This window comes from Chelon labrosus, assembly GCF_963514085.1.
Source record: "Chelon labrosus genome assembly, chromosome: 7".
Taxonomy (NCBI): domain Eukaryota; kingdom Metazoa; phylum Chordata; class Actinopteri; order Mugiliformes; family Mugilidae; genus Chelon; species Chelon labrosus.
Window position 1 is genome coordinate 5,850,814 of NC_140343.1, and position 15,270 is coordinate 5,866,083.

Below are 15,270 nucleotides of genomic sequence, written 5' to 3' on the forward strand. Positions count from 1 at the left end.
GGTGGTCATAATGTTATGCTCGATTGGTGTAGACTAGAGTCTTGTTGGCATGTAATGCTGAAGTAGATACACATGCTTGCAGCTCTTTGATTTGTGTATAAAAACTAACAGAACTAAAACACGATCTTTGAAACCGACTTTACTCACGCTCAGATGCAAGCAAATTTTGTTTTTATTTATTTTTTTATGCACTGTCACCACCTTACGCTCAAGCAACAAGCCTGAAGAACACCCAACGGTTAAATATTAAAAGGTCCAAGAATTCACTTTGAACTCTTGCAAGCTCCCCGGGGGGGCCAAAGGGGCCAGCACGAGCTGTAATAGTCCTGTGACAGCGCCGCGTGAATTTAAATGTCACCGCTAAATTAAAGTGTTCTCCGAGTCGACACACAGTTCAAAGGAGGCGCTCTAATGAACGGCGGCATCAGGGATGTTTGTTAGACATACTTTGGTGCACAATGAAGGAAACCTGTGTAGTAATTTATCTTCATTGCACTGGCGTGATCTCATAACAGCGCACACTTGTCATCTGGACTCAACCAAAACACAACAACGGTTTCAGTCTGGGCGCAAATAACATCCACACGCAAGTTAAATCCCAACAGTGTGCATGCTGCGTGCCGTCTAGAGACTAGACATGTGACATATTTATATATATATATTGCATATTTCACATATAAACATTGAAATTGACAGCTATACTGAACAGTCGGTAAACGATTGTATGCGCTTCTGTCATCATAGACGCAACTTCTTATAAGCGGCGGCGGTCAGTCCCTCCCTGGTCTGTGCGTGTGTGCATGTGTGTGCGTGCGTTTACCTTGGTGATGAGGATGCGGTACTGCTCAAGCAGGTCGTGGTTGTCGTGGCAACCGGCCAGCAGCTGCCAGACTTCAGCTCTGAGTGGCTCAGGAATGCCACTGCGGACCAATGAGGGCAAACCCTTCGGACGAGTGGACAGGTTCCCGTGCCTGACACACGCAGACAGACAGACAGACAAAAGCAATCCATTATTATACAATGTCACCGAATCCAATTCGACCACTTAAACTATTGTGCTGATGTGCAGCTGGACAGAGTTGATAACCACTTTCATTTATTTATTTATTTATTTTGTATTATGTGGGCAGCGGCAACAGGAGACCAGTTGAGTCGATCAGGTGCGGGGTTGTGCATGCTCACGTATTCATGTTGGATAAAAATGAATACCGTTTGGTCCGTTCTTACTCTTCTTAGCAGGAAGACTGATGCAACTATTCATACTAGCAACACCAGGAGCTGACCAATACAACAACAGGCTGCTCCAATTCAACGGTTCCACTACATTTGTGTTAGGCCAGCGGTCCACTGCCTCGCTCGAATGGACTAAAATTACCACATTAACTACACCGTGGTCGGTTAAGTATAGATTTATTGCTCATAGTAACACCTACCTCATTGAATACCACACTGAGTATTATTTTATTAACTACTTTACAGTGCAATATTGCAGTCTGGGATATTAACAGCAGCGCTCCGATTCCACATGAGGAGGGAAAAGAAAAAAGAAAAAATCCCTGCTTTTGAAAACACACTGTCAGCTCTTTTTAATGATGCTTGAAATCTCATCATTTGCATTTATTGAGGCCATATGAAAGCAATTTCCCAATAAACTTGACTTCATTGTGCTGATGCAACAGCAAGAAAAGAGGCAGTGAACTCGAATGAAAAGCCTGACACATCTTTTATTCGGCTAATAACGCCCGTGTCTGAAGCCGTATGCAAAAAGGCTGTTTTTTTTTTTGGGTAAATCAACCAAAGTAATAGGCTGTACGGTGTGGGATATACCAGATAAATGAACAGATACACAGTCCAGACTGCTGCATATTTTCTGATATGAATAACCTATACTTACAGTGCCCAGTCTCAGATTTGAGTTGGTAATTAATATAAACTGAGATGATAAAATCAAACTTCAATAATGGAGAGGACGGCGGCCATGTACTGTAAATCACACTTTGTATGTGGCAGGGTGGGTCTGATTCACTTACTCAGCATGAATGTGTCATGTCAGAGAGTTTTTGTACAACATGATAGGGGGCTTTATGATTCTTGAAGAGTACAGCTATGTTCCGTCCACATCTTATTCAGTCTCAATGTCAGTCTTAAGGTCCAGATTTCTGAACTCTCTGTCTCTTTTGAAGTCCTACCATCTGCTGAGGATTGCGCCCCAGGACTCCAGTATTTTCTCCGGACAGTCTTTGGAAACCTTTCCCGTCCCACTGTTGATTTCATTGTCGCTATCTGCAGGAAACACACAGACATCAATACGCATTTAGAGCATGAGCTGAAAAGAAGCAGATGGAGATAAATCAATAGGAATACTTTGAAAGAATCGCATGCGAGCCGCCCCGGATCCCCTGTAACTTCGGTCCACAGCAGCATCCAATTACTCAGACATAGTACTTAGTCAAAGACAGTGGGACATGTATGACTAATTCTGCTGACCGGTGAGGGGTCCCACGCCCTCATGAAACACTGATATAAATCACAGTTAGCTATGGAATAAGATATTTATTTTATCTAATGAATGGACGATATACACTGATCAGCCATAACATTATAGCAGGGGAAGTGAATAACATTGACCATCTTGTGACAATTCAGTGTTCTGCTGGGAAACTTCTGGACCTGGCATTCGTTTAGATGTTACTTAGACATGTAGCACCCACCTAGACCAGACCAGGCACCCCCACCCCATAGCAATGACACTCCTTGATGGCAGCAGCCATCCCCAGCAGGATGCAGCCTGACACAGCTACACACACAAAAACACTTGTGCAAAACGGCACAAGGTGTTGACCTGGCCTCCAAATTCCCTGGATCCCCAAGTATCTGTGGAATGATCCACAGAGGCCACTCCACTCAACCCATAGGACGCAAAGGCCCCCATTAACTAAAAGGACACCCTCAGAAGGCCCTTGTCCATTCTCTGATGAGTCACAACTGTTTTGGAGGCACAATAGAGACCTACACAATATTAGGAAGGTGGTCATAATGTTATGCCTGATTGCTGTATAGACTATATATGTATAAATAATGCAACATGAAGTTACTCTAATGCATACAGGAGATTTTTTAAAACGTCATCATATTGATACCAAACTGTTAAAAGGAGGCATGAGTGCCCGTCCTCTGCCTACACCTTCAATTACTGCTGTTCTTCTGTCTGGCAGATCGTGAGGCAGACAAGAGGCAATCAGCCCAACGAACCACTTGTGTTCAGATGCAGGAGCACTAATTGACTGTCTGGCCTGCTCTGCTGCTGGAGGGATGAACCGATCCCCGCACAGAGGCCTCCCACCAGAACGAACACACACCGTCCACACACAGATTCACACACACCCGTAACGATAACCTTCGTATTTTCTAATACTGCTATCGCACTACACGTGTTGGGTATTTACCCAGTAACGGATGCTGAAATGTGGTACCCATTTGGTCTGTGAGGAGCAGGGGTAGTAAATTAAAATCGAAAGAGATGAAGACAGAAAATTCCCTCAAGCAAAAGGTAGATCGTGTTTGATTGTCTTATGATTATATATAATTAACAACTGACTCGAATCAAATCAAGAAAGAGCACAAACAATACTTAAACAAAATTTCAATATTGACGCAGATTCGTGAATAATAAATAAAGAAAATTAAAATCAAGTAAAATAGGGGCTTTTAAAAATTGGAAAATGTGCATCTTCAATTTAAATAAGTTTCCTTTTTTTCTACTTTTTGTTAACACATCTCTGTGAGGATCAGTCAATTTTATATCATCTTAACAACTCACGTTTTCTTCCTTTCTCTCCTATATCACACTCCCCACTTTCTCTTGCTGAAGGGAAGAAGTGAAGATGTCCGACTGCTGACCCTCATCCCGTCGACTGACCCGAGCAGCTAAGCCACAGCTTTGGTCGGCTGAGTAGAGTAACATGAGAATATTCACAACTTGTGAAATTCATCCGGGTTTCCTGGGCCACCAAAGCTGTGCTGCGCCAGCTCAAAAAGAAAAGCTTAGTCAAAGTTTCTCTTTAAAAGTCCTATTCGCACGGGATTAGTTTTACCTGAGGATGTCATGTGATTCAGAAACGACCCCCCCCCCCCCCCCCCCATCTGTGTTTCATGTGGTGCATTCACACGGGATAATCAAACGATGTGTTTTACTCTAATTTACAATCCATAGTTATGTCTCTACTACTTTGCGTTTCACTCCACTGCATGTCAGAGGACATTTTACACTTTTTGACAGCTGTAGTTACTTTGCAAATTCAATTTGATAATAAAAAATATATTTATAAAAATAAAACATGATGAGACTACTGCTCCCGGGGAAGAAATTACGACCCGGCAGTTTTTAAATCAGCCACACCTTTGCAGATGAACACATTAATGCTAGATTTAATCAGTGGTGGACAGTAACGAAGTAAATTTACTTGAGTACTGTACTTAAGTACAGTTTTTGAGTATTTGTACTTAACTTGAATATTATTTTTGGGGGATACTTTTACTTTCACTCCACTACATTTGAAGGACAAATATTGTACTTTTTACTCCACTACATTTCTGTTGATGCTCTCGTTACTCGCTACTTTTGAGCTTACGTCAGCTGATTTATTTATTTATTTTTTTTTGTCAAAATTCTGAGAAAATAAACTGTTTCTGGTGATTCGCTACGTCATGCCATACAACCCATACAATGCAGGAAGAAACTGGAAAAACACCTGGAGAAACTCCCACCGAGCACCTGTGGCCTTATCTCAAACCCATGTTTGAGATTTTTGCCACAAAAAGTGATTCGTTTCAGTTTAAATGTTTGTCGTGCTTACCGCGAACAAATTATATCACGGCCTACAAGAACTGCAGAGAAGCTGTCTGCAAGAGAAAGAGTGAGGCTGTGGATTGTATAATGACAATAAAGATTCACCCACTTTAGGTCTATTTAGGTTTTTATTTTATTTTATTTATTATTATGTGAGAAAGAGAGAGAAACGTTTTTTCGATTTTTCTGTATGTTGCAAACGTATTGAGAAACTGACAAAGAAAATCTTGAATCTTGAATCTAAAGCTACTTTCCTTTCCTGTATTTCCTGAGATACTTTTTAAAAACTTTTGCTTAAGTATTTTTTTAAGCAAATACTTTAGTACTTTACTTAAGTAATATTTTGACTAAGCTACTATTACTTGTATTGGAGTAATATTTGACAAGGAGTATCTGTACTTTTACTCAAGTAGCGAAGGTGTGTACTCTGTCCACCTCTGGATTCAATGATTTCACCCTAACATCTGTCCAAACTTTGATTTACAGCACATCCTTCATCATTCTTAGGTGACAAGAGGCAGAAAAAAGCCACAAATCAAACAAAAGTCTCCACCCCAAATCGCAGAGACGCTGATTCACACTAGATTAGTATTATTACTGTGTTACGTGCATTTTGTACTTTTCACATTACGGACGTGGTCGATTTACACGGGATTAAGATCACAGATGATCTCCACAGTTATTACACATTACCGGAGGTAACAGGGCAAATACTGTGGGACAAAAGGTTCTCTTCAGTTTACTGGTTATGGCCGAACGTAGACTGCAGTCCACCTATAAATTCCTGAATTAGTATTTCACACTACACCAATTGTGATCACACAACAAGTGGACACTGTATAGAATACAGTGGGCCAAAAGAAAAATCTGCAGCGCACATAATATCACGAGCCGGTGAATAATTTACATGATTTATACACCAAATTACGATTTGCATAGACTGAGAATAGATGAAAGTCTCTCTTCATGTTCAAAAGCAATTCACCAATACATGAAAAAGCCCCGGTCCAGCGTGGATCATCGTCATTATTAGTCTTTAAAGAATATGAGGTAACCTTTTCTCTGCTCCAAATACTATATTTTATCTTATAGATTCCAGTGAAACTGAAACGGGCATATCACAAATTATATACACATAAAAAAACATAATGGCGGTTATGAACTTCTCAGGGCTCAAACCTCGACAGGAAAAGGCTCACCTAAGTCTCCTGAAGGAATCATTAATTCCCACTGAAGACTTTACTAAGGCCTTGACATTAAATAATGAGTAAAGACATTTTCTCCATGAACATGCGACCACTACGCTCCATGCACCGCTGCTCCTATACATCCTCACGGCCTCAGCGGGAGCCGTCGAGGTCTTTATAAATGCTTGATGAGTCCTTTCAAATGGCTCAGACCCAGCACAAAGCTGCTGCTGCTGCTGCTGCTGCTGCCGCTGCCGCCTCTGTCCTCAGATTTGCTAAGGCCACGTGGCAGGGAAGCGTGAGTCCAATGCGGCTGCCAACGTGCCAGGTGATGAAAGAAACTGTGAAGACGAGGGCCATTACTGTTACCTTTTAATCTCCCCGTAGGATTACTTTCAAATAGGATCTCTGTGGTGTTGAAGCTACTAGTGGATTGGTTTTGTGGACGCTGGAGTGGATAGAAATTCATAGCATCATAATGATGTTGTTCTGTTTTACTCCACCTAATGAACCTATACTTCTTATTTGATAGCTGTGAACTGATTAAAATCCTTGTTTTCCTATTGTTTTGCAGAGATAAGTTGATGCAGTTATAACTGATAAAACAGAGGGACTGTATATAATACAAGATATATTTTTAAATATAATCACAGCCAGTGTGAATGTATATGAAACAGGAGCATAAAGTATTTGTCTGAGGTGCTGTGTGTGTGTGTACAAGAAACTATATTTAAAAAAAACATCAATCACAAAGCTTGCTGTGAAAGGAAAAGCAAACAAAAAAGAGAATGTCAGCTCCAGGCCTATTTTTCACATAGCAGCTTCCAAGGGAAAGAAAATGTCCACATGAATTGAATGCATGTGTGTGTGTGTTTGTGTGTGTGTGTGTGTGCAGCAGTGGCATCTACACTGGGAGTGTATTCATTTCTGGACACAATGAGACTGACCTCCAGCTCCACGGCCCTGAGCGCCTCCAATTTTCAGCTCTGAGGGAGGAGAGGGGCGTTATAGAAAAAGCCCTTTGAATGGCTCCCACAGCGCCTGTTGAAAGCCGTCAGCTCCAGCCTTGGCAGCTGACTTTAGGCGAGTCGGCAGATAGGAGCGCAGGAGAAACTATTTTATTTTTTTTGTCTCCTATTTTGTTAATAGATTTAATGCTTCAAGGTTAAGAAAAAAATAAGCAGAAAACTGTTTAGAGCGAAGACAGAGCGGCTACAAAGAGAGATGAAGCATTGAATTTAAGATGTTCATATGCTCCTGTATCACAAATCTAACAAAAATGTAGATTTTAACAAAAAGGTTTTTTATTTGATTTTAGATAAGGCCAGTATAGCACATTGATCGTCATACTATAAAACTAAAAAAAACATTAAAATGTGTTTGCTAAGAACTAATCATCCTGTGCACTGATCAGACATAACATTATGACCACCTTCCTAATATTGTGTAGGTCTCCCTTGTGCCTCCAAAACAGCTATGACTCATCAGAGAATGGACAGGGGGACTTCTGAGGGTGTCCTGTAGTTAGTGGGGGGGCCTTTGGGTCCTATGGGGTGAAGGGAGGGGCTTCTGTGGATCATCAAACAGATACTTGATCAGTTTGGGATCTAGTGAATTTGGAGGCCAGGTCAACACCTTGTGCTGTTCTTCATGGTTCTTTTGAGTTGTTCCTGAGTGTTTTTGTGTGTCAAGGAGTGTTATTGCTATGGGGTGGGGGGGCCTGGTCCGGTCTAGGTGGGTGCTACAGTACATGTCTAAGTAATATCCACATGAATGAATGCCAGGTCCAAAGGTTTCCCAGCAGAACTTTGAATCGTCACAAGATGGTCAGTCTTATCTATGTCTCCTGTCAGTGGTCATACTGTTATGCCTGATCAAGGCTCTCTCTTTCCATAACCAAAATAAATAATTGCTTAAATAAACTGAGTGACTGGGTTCTCATTACTCATATTTTGGTAATTAAAATATTTCAGGCGATGAGCTGATCTCCATTTGAGTCCGTTTAGCTGCAGAGAAGTAATTTTCCTCACACTGTGGAACTTGGACCGGGGAAAATCCTCTGAAGGGGCACAGGAACAAACACGCGCCAGCTAAACGAACACGGTATTATTATGAAGCATGTCGTCTGAATCGGGGCCAAGCCTAATCTGTGACACCTGCACTACCTAGCCAGTGGTCAGGTGGAAATGCCAGTGCTGTTTATATTAACTGAAACTGGGTCATGTTTGGAAACCACTGGAGTCTAACAGCCAGTGTTGGTGTTGTTAATGCTGCTGCTGTTTTGCTTCCGTCTCTCTGGCATTGCTGCTGCTACTTAAGTTAAAATCTGCTCAGGCTTGTCACCTACAGAAAACTGCTAATTTTTCAGATATATTAGATTTAGCAACTTAATCAAGACACAAGGCTGATAAGTTTTAGTTTGTGCCAAATAGCTTATTTGCACCTGATTTACTAAAAGTTCATTTCCTTTATTTCCATTTGAAAAACAGATTTAGTTACTAAGGAACACACTTAAAGGAAGGTGAAAAATAAATAAATAAATCTCCTATTGTTGGGCGTCCTTGACTAGAAGAAGGCTTCACCCAAAAGGAGCATATGAGTGGTGTTGATGGCGCTTGACACTGCAGGGCTGTAAGCCAACAAGCCCTAACAGGATTGGGCCGGGCTCCACACACTTGACACGCGAGCACACACACGAGCGTGCATAATCGCACATAAAACCCCAGAGATTGAGAACTGTAGCACGCCGGCGTACATACGCAAAATCAAAGTCATTCCACACACGTGCAAGCCACACGTACGCACACACATGCAAGTCAATGATTTTATGTGCCTGAACAAAATTAAACTTCACTATTGATGCATGTCTGCCAACAAATACGCGTGATTGTGGACAAGACTTTGCTACAGTGAATTTGTGTGTGTTGGTAAACCTCTATTTCAGACTCTATATCTTGACGTATGATCTCATTTAGATGAGGCTCACATGCAACATGGGAAAAAAAAAAAAAAAAACACTGTTGGGACATATATCGGTCCCACAAACAAGCTATTTGTGGTTAACCAATTCTTTTCTTATTCCTGCCTCTGCCGCGAAGGTGCACAGACCTGGCAGGTTTTCCTCCGATATTGAAGAGGCCGGGGATTTATACAGCTTTAAACATTTTTTCAATCAGGCTTTGGAGGAGAAATCACGCTGAGGTGTCGTGCACGTGTCTGTGTGTAATTGAGAAGAAAGCTTTCTGAGCATCTCATTACTGATGTATGGAGGCAGAGAATGACTTGTTTTGAATTATCCCGTAGTACAGAACGTATAATTAACAATATCAAGAGGGATTAAAAACTAAGCTACTGAGGGATCAAGAGATATAAAGAAAGAGCGAGAGGGAGAGAAACCTCCATACCTTCATCAGCCTCCTCTTCCTCAGTGGGTGAAGCCGGTTGTCCTCTTTCTTCATTGCTTCTTTCTGCCTCCCTCTGAAGACTCACCACCTCATACACAGCGTCGCTTTGACTCACCCTGTCTGGAGCCTGCTGCAAATACATGAACAGAATTATGTAATTAATAAAAAGTAGGAAGTCATCCACCGTTATAAAAAGTTCAGAAAGGTTTAATTAATGATAATAAATAGAGTGTATCCCAATGGGAAACTCGAGGTGCATCTATGTTGATATAACAGGTACCTGCAGGGAACAGTTCTGCAAATTAACAACTCCACGGAACACAAAGTGAAACATGAGAACGCAGACCGTTGTCTCTTCATAAACATTCATATCGTGTGATGGTTTAGTTAGCAGATACAAGGGTTTACCCTGCCTCACATGAGTAGCCACCAGTCACAAACTAAACAGTATAATTGATCAGCCACAACATTAAAACCACTGACAGTAGAAGTAAATAACATTGACCATCTTGTGACAATATCAGTGTTCTGCTGGGAAACTTTTGGACCTGGCATTCATTGGTGTAGATGTTACTTAGACATGTAGCACCCACCTAGACCAGACCAGGCACCCCCACCCCATAACAACGACACTCCTTGATGGCAGCAGCCATCCCCAGCAGGATGCAGCCTGACACAGGCACACACACAAAAACACTTTAGGAACAACTAAAAAAAAAACATGAAGATCAGCACAAGGTGTTGACCTGGCCTCCAAATTCACTAGATCCCAAACTGATCAAGTATCTGTGGGATGATCCACAGAGGCCCCTCCCCCCAAAGGCCTCCCGCTAACATCATTCTGTCACCAGACACCACAGGACACCCTCAGAAGGCCCATGTCCATTCTCTGATGAGTCACAACTGTTTTGGAGGCACAAGGGAGACCTACACAATATTAGGAAGGTGGTCATAATGTTATGCCTGATCAGTGTATTTTGTATTGGAATTACAACTGTTCTAATACTTTCAAACATCAAGGAAACCAAAGAGATATGGATATTTGATAAGTGATCATAAAACATGACTTTATATTAGATTTGCATTCAACAGATGAGGACATTTGGATACTGTAAACCACTTGTAATGCAGATCATGCCATTAGCTTAAAGCACACGGTGATATATAATACATCATTGATCCTCTTCAGTAAAATCTAAAATGTGCTCAACACGGCTTTAACTGCTCCTTAAACGCACCATAATAGTGTAAAGAAATGCACAAGAGAACAAAGCCACCGTCAGACTTGACCTTCAGAGTCATAAGAAACTGATGTTTTATTTCTGGTCTACTCAATTACTCCAGTGCCGTTGCCCCTCTCCTCCACCTGGTGGAATGGATCGATGAGCCGCATTGATCTGCCCACTCGTATGGCGTCTAATGACTAACTGAACTCAGTGATGAGAGCACAAATTGGCAAAGAATATCAAGCCCGGGCCTATTTTTAGAGAAAATCCGGGGAGGCTTAGGTAACATAATTTACTTGGCGATGGCCTACACAGGTGAATAGTTAACCCTAAAGGATGAATTGTTAACAGTGGCCAAACAAGCTCGATGTTGGATGATGGATTTATGAGAAGAAAAAGAAAAGAAGATATCTTTTGTTGATATATAAAGACAGAACACCTCTCAGGAAGACAATTTTTGCGTGACCATTTAGCAGCACAACACACTGTAATGGACTGCCTCAGCCTCTAATGGATCAACTGCTTTTACTCACTAATTTTCAACTCTTTATAGTCTCCAACTTCTGAATGGTCCCAGACGTATATATTCATTTTATAAGCAGACAACACAACAGAAGCAAAGTTTAAAACCTAAGATTTCAATGACTGCTGATCTCTGTTACCACATATCTTCATATCCACATTAATGCATTTATCTCTATATATATATTTTAGTATATATTTAGTATATAGTACATATTTTATATACACTGTTGACCATAACGTTGGAATATATATATATATATATATATATTTTTTTTACCTTTTCTCATAAAATGATTGTGACAATGTGATTTGTATAAATAGGAATAAAAAGAGGAGTGTCTGATAAATGTTTTTTCCAACTTCTATGTACTTTGTATATTTATTATTTTTATATATACTTTGTGTTTTGTACATATTGTTTGTATATTGCATTTATACACTTTTGCATACTTTATATATACTTGTATAATGTTTATATATACATTCTACCTCACTTTTATTTTATATTTTTACCTCTTTTGCTGACTGTATGTCCTCCTGTCTCTATGTTATTATCCTTCCTATGTATATAGTGTATATTTACTTTTTCTATCACTTGTCAATTTGTACAAATGCAAGTCTTGTACATTTTTTTGCCTTATACTATTATATTCAAGTGCATTTTACTGCATTGATTTCATTATTTTTATTCTAATTATATTTTAATTGTTATTTAAGTTAAGCAGTTTCCCTTGTGGATGAATAAAGTCTAAGTCTAATGACTAGATACCAATCTTTCTTATTGCCTTTGACATAACTTGTACACTTTCAATCCTACAGTTCAACCTTCTCTAAATCAGACCCTGACTTGAATAATAAACGCAGACTTGACACCAACGATGAAGCCTAAACCCTTGAAAGTTTGTTTCCAAGTAAAGCAGACGGTGAATACATTTACCAGCGAGCGGGAAAAATATAAATAAATAAAAATCTGGCTCAGATAATGACTCCCTGGTGCTTCGTATGGCGAACGACCCTTTTTGGCAAAGTAAGACAATAGGACTGCATATTTTATGTAACGTGTGTGTGTGTGTGTGTGTGTGCACGCGTTTCTCCTCTGATTGCCATCTTCTGCAAAAACCTCCACACAATATTATCTTTTAATTAGCTCCTAACCACAGCACCAGTCCAACACTCTTCCATTTACTGAGGAGATAACTAGAGAGACAATCAGGCGGACAAGTCAAACGGCTGCTGTTAATTACCCACACGCAAATAATGAGACAGAGCCTCTTATTAGCTCCCACAATCCAAAGCTTCCCCACACTCCACTGCTCTGCCAGCTCCCAACGGCCTACTAAAAGATATCTACTTTTTTTTTTTTTTTTTTTAAAACATCGGAGGGGAAGCTCACGGCTTAACTGTTTTTTTTTTTTTTTTTTTTTTTTTTAAAGCACCTACAGCAACTGCTCAGGGCGGGTGTGCTGGTGTTGGCGGGAGGTAAATGAACGGACACTTTCTCTAAGCACTTTTTAATCAAATAAGTTGTGGGGAAACTCGAAAGGGCAAACACTGTGTTTGCCATTCCACATTAACATCAAGAAACAAGTTTTGTTTTTATAACCGATACTGAGTTCAGAAGAGTTGCTGTTATTTTCGGAGAACATTTAAAATATTGATTGATGTAAAGGTGAGTGTACCCACACAAACACCCGTTGTTAAATTTTCTATTTTACAGTACAGGGAAGTGTGATGAACATCTATCCAGGTGCCTGATAATGAGAGGCAGGAAGTGGGACATGCACAGATGGAAGGAGAGAAATTGAAGTTTGCTGAAGAGACATGTGTATCTTTCAGAGCTTACAACAACCAAGTGTTTCAGTTCTCTTGGGTACATCATTTGACAGGTCACTGACACACCACATCGCCTCCAAGCTGCCTGCTCTGACCTACTCCCCCACTCCACTCATCCTCCAAGCTGCCCATCCACTCAGTCCACTCTTCACGGGTCTTTCTGTACAGCCTGAACTGGATGCTCACAACTGATCCAGTCTGGGCTGCGGAGCCCTTTAAGACATATGTGATGCTGGCTTATATCAATAAACGTAGCCTGACTTAAATAAACTTGTAAAGTCAGTAATAACAATACAGCTGACATCTATCATAGTCAAAGGTCTACAGATGATCCTAGGTTCATTACTTATAGATATATTTTACTTTTATCTTGGATAAATCATGATGGAAAGTGACCAAAATATCAATGTTGTCACTTTCATTAATAAATTATTATCTCTTTTAGACTGGCTAAAACTACTTTAAAGCAAACATTAAACCATCACCCTAATCATGCAAATGACCAGAGCAATGTGGATGATAATATAAACAAAACATGCATCCTTTTAGTTTCTGCATATATTTGCTGGGAAGTCAAATGAGATACGGCTAATGAATAAATAGCCAGAAAGGAATGTCTGTTTCTGGAAAATGCAGCTAATTAAATGCATGGAAAAACCAAGGTACTTCATCAGCGATGCAAAAATCCGATAATGAGCAGCAGCACCCGGCTTACTACAGCCAAAGGTATTAAAGGGATAGCAGTCGCACTATAATCTGTGTGCCAATATTTCTGATGGTTGACCAGCCCCAAAGTATCCAACAAATTAGAACCACTTCCACGTGTCAGCACTCATCCATTTTCCACTTAATAGGTTATAAACAGGCATTTATTTATTTTTTTTTCAGTCTGTGGGCCGTGAAGGTGTGTGCAGGTTCTGTAAGGTTACCTGTCTGAGTTTGAGGTAGAAAGTCTCGCTGAAGGTCTTGCGGCTGAAGTACCAGAAGCGTTCGGTTGATGGATAGACCCTGACAAGAGTTTCCAGCAGGAAGCGAACTGGCTCCACCACTTCGGTCACGACCAGGTCCACTGCCACGGTCATATAGACCTGCTTATCTGGAGCGAAGCAGGAAGCAAAGAAACAAAACAAGAAAAAAAAAAAAAAAGCAAGGTCATTGTGGGGTATTATGTGAGGCTCTTAAATGGATAGATGGATAGATAGAAACTGTATTTATCCCGTGGGAAATTCAGTATCCAGTAGCATCATTACATAGAGACAGGAGGAATTAAAGTCAGCAAAAAGGGTAAAAAATAAAAAATAAGAGTATAATGGTAGAAGGTATATACACCGATCAGGCACAACATTATGACCACTGACTGGAGAAGTAAATAACAATGACAATGACTTCAGGAATAACTAAAAAAAAACATGAAGAACAGCACAAGGCGTTGACCTGGCCTCCAAATTCACTAGATCCCAGACTGATCAAGTATCTGTGAGATGATCCACAGAGGCCCCAAAGGCCCCCAACTAACTACAAGACCCCCTCTGAAGGCCCATGTCCATTCAGGAATCACAACTATTTGAAGACACAAGGGAGACCTACACAATATTAGGAAAGTGGTCATAATGTTATGCCCGATCGGTGCATATATTGTGCACAATAAATCAGTTTAAAGACAGTATAAGAGTATATGTATGAAACTATACAAGATGCATAAATACTGTATAGCATATCTGACATATTTAGGAGATGTAATATGTAAGATATACAAGTTATTAAATATATATTACTGTATAAAAATATATAATGGAAGAGCAACCACAGGTTCACATGTTATGAATCAATATGTGAAACAGATTTTAGTAATTAAAATCCATGTTAGTATAAATCACAATCAGCTCTAGCTGCAGTGAAGCATTCAGAGTATTCAAGTATAACCAGGTTCTGAACTGTGTACCATCTCCACATCCTTCAGAGAAAGGTTTTTTATTACAACGGGAAGGTTTTAGTCTATGTAAATAAGAAAATATATGTAAACTCTAACCAGAGAATTAATTATGTGAGTCTCTAGTGAAAAGCAAAACATGCCCGCCATGAATCCTGTGGGGACGCCACACCCCCTAGTGGATACAGACACGACTCCAAGTCTCTAAAGTCAAGTGTATTAATTTATCAGTTTGGTGAAAAGTTTATTCTGCAGGATGAGCCAAACATATTGATGATGCTGCACAAAAAGTCAATGTGAGCCTCAAAGTAAACAA

At 40.3% G+C, this 15,270-nt stretch overlaps 1 protein-coding gene across 2 annotated transcripts in view; it reads right to left on the reverse strand.

The window, feature by feature from the left end:
• Positions 1–15,270, reverse strand: part of rabgap1l (RAB GTPase activating protein 1-like) — a 124,559-nt gene that overhangs the window by 90,518 nt on the left and 18,771 nt on the right. The window contains exons 10-13 of one of the 2 annotated variants that reach the window (XM_084548759.1): positions 13,954–14,120; positions 9,441–9,567; positions 2,190–2,283; positions 821–971 (exon numbers count right to left, since the gene is read on the reverse strand). In XM_084548759.1, the coding sequence (XP_084404885.1) occupies positions 821–971; positions 2,190–2,283; positions 9,441–9,567; positions 13,954–14,120 (539 nt within the window). Of the gene's footprint in view, positions 1–820; positions 972–2,189; positions 2,284–9,440; positions 9,571–13,953; positions 14,121–15,270 lie in introns of both variants that reach the window. The other variant, XM_084548758.1, reaches the window with a different exon arrangement.